The following is a 1,773-nucleotide window of genomic DNA, read 5'->3' on the forward strand; positions in this document are numbered from 1 at the left end:
ATTTTGAGTTCGAGCAATCACTCACTTGACTATTAAAAAGCCCACGGGCTACGTTACTTCAAGTTCGAGCAATCACTCACTCAGTTATAAAGACTTCGAGATCCGGCTTCGATCAAATTGCCTATAGGCATGACCGAAACAAAGTTTTCATAAGACATGAATGAAACAAAGTTTTCACAAGGCAGAATATGAAACAAAGACAAATCGGGAAAAGAAAAGATCTTCATATATATGAGTATTTACAAGGTTCGATCGGGACCCTACACAAAAAAGATCAAAAACAAAAAACCCTAAGGTTCCTGATTATCTCCGGGAGCAACCTCTTCTCCATTGAGCTCTTCCCCGCTCTTAGATCCGCTCTTGCTATCATCATCATCATCATCATCATCATCATCATCATCAGAAGCCAGGGCTCCAGCTTCAGCTTCAAGTTCTTTAGCCTTTTTTATTTCTTCGGCGAGATCGAAACCTCGAGCATGGATTTCCTCGAGGGTCTCCCTCCGAGATTGGCATTTGGATAGTTCAGCAATCCAGTATGCTCGAGTTTGAGCGGTCTCAGCTGCCTTTCTCGCTTGTACTTGAGCAGCTTCGGCATCGGCCCGATAGACAACCACGAATGCATCTGCCTCGGCCTTTGCTTTTTCAGCTTCAGATTTGTCCTTGGCAAGTTTGGAAGTCAACCGATCTTCAAGATGCTCTATTTTTCTTGCTTGAACAGAGCTCCTCTCCTTCATGCCTTGAAGTTGACTTTCGGCCGATGATAATTGGGCTCGAACAACCTCTTTCTCTGCAGCAAGGCGATCCATACTTTCTTTCCACCCCAAGGTCTCCGCCTTCATTATATCAACCTCCTCACGAAGTTGCCCGATCATCTCGAGCTTCTGCTGTAGCTGTGAGACCGAAATATTAGACCCCAATTCTGAATCGAGTCCATGAGTTTTTAAGATTGTCATTACTCGGCTCGGAGGTCCTTGATCTCCTCTTCTCTTTGCTCACAACGAAGTCTGAGGGCATTTCTATCTTCTGTGAGCCTTCGGAGGTCGGCCTCGTACCGACTAAGCTAAGCTCGGGACCGAGAACATGCTTCCTGATGAAGCGCTGAGGCCTACACAGAAAGAAAAAAAGTTAGAAGAGGAAAACAAACACAGTGATAATACTAACCAAGAGAATTAAGGCTTACCCGATTCAGAGCTCGTTGCACTTCGTTAAAAAGGCCCGATGCCTCACCCGAGTCCTTTCTCGAGACTTCTAAATCACTGAGGCCGGTAGCATCTTCGACCCGAGTGAAATAATCATGAAAGGGATCCTCCCTTCCATGGCCTCCTTCAACAGAAAGGATCTTCAAGGCTCGAGACTCTCGAATCATCTCCTCAGAAAATGAGGGGAGCAACGGGGAACCTCTAATTTCTATTGCCCCAAGTGAATCACTCGGGACGTTCTCTCCATTTCGAGGGGCCTCGAGACCAGCCCCCACAACTGTACCCACCATTGGCTCATTATGGTGAGAGGTAGCCCCGATTCTCGATGACTCGGAGACTTCGACCAGTTCTCTTGCCGAGACTCCCCCATCACAAAATTGAATCTTTGTGGGCATCATCGATTCAGTAGCCTTTGGAGCCTCGGCGCTCAATTTCACTCGGGACATCAGCTCGGAGTCATCATCTTCTTCTTCGTCTTCATCCCTTAGGCGCAGAACTAATTCTTCGGTCAGAGGGATGATATTTTTCCTCGGAAGTAGAGGCACTTTTCTTTTGTTGTCCTTCGCCGATTTCG

The 1,773-nt window shown here is 46.7% G+C and overlaps 1 protein-coding gene across 1 annotated transcript; it reads right to left on the minus strand.

Moving 5' to 3' along the window:
- Positions 1–290: 290 nt before the first annotated feature.
- On the minus strand, positions 291–953 carry LOC138907341 (KNR4/SMI1 homolog). Its single transcript, XM_070197939.1, has one exon. The coding sequence runs from the start codon at positions 951–953 to the stop codon at positions 291–293; it is 663 nt and encodes a 220-aa protein (XP_070054040.1).
- Between the last annotated feature and the right edge of the window lie 820 nt (positions 954–1,773).

This window comes from Nicotiana tomentosiformis, chromosome 3, assembly GCF_000390325.3.
Source record: "Nicotiana tomentosiformis chromosome 3, ASM39032v3, whole genome shotgun sequence".
NCBI classification, from domain to species: domain Eukaryota; kingdom Viridiplantae; phylum Streptophyta; class Magnoliopsida; order Solanales; family Solanaceae; genus Nicotiana; species Nicotiana tomentosiformis.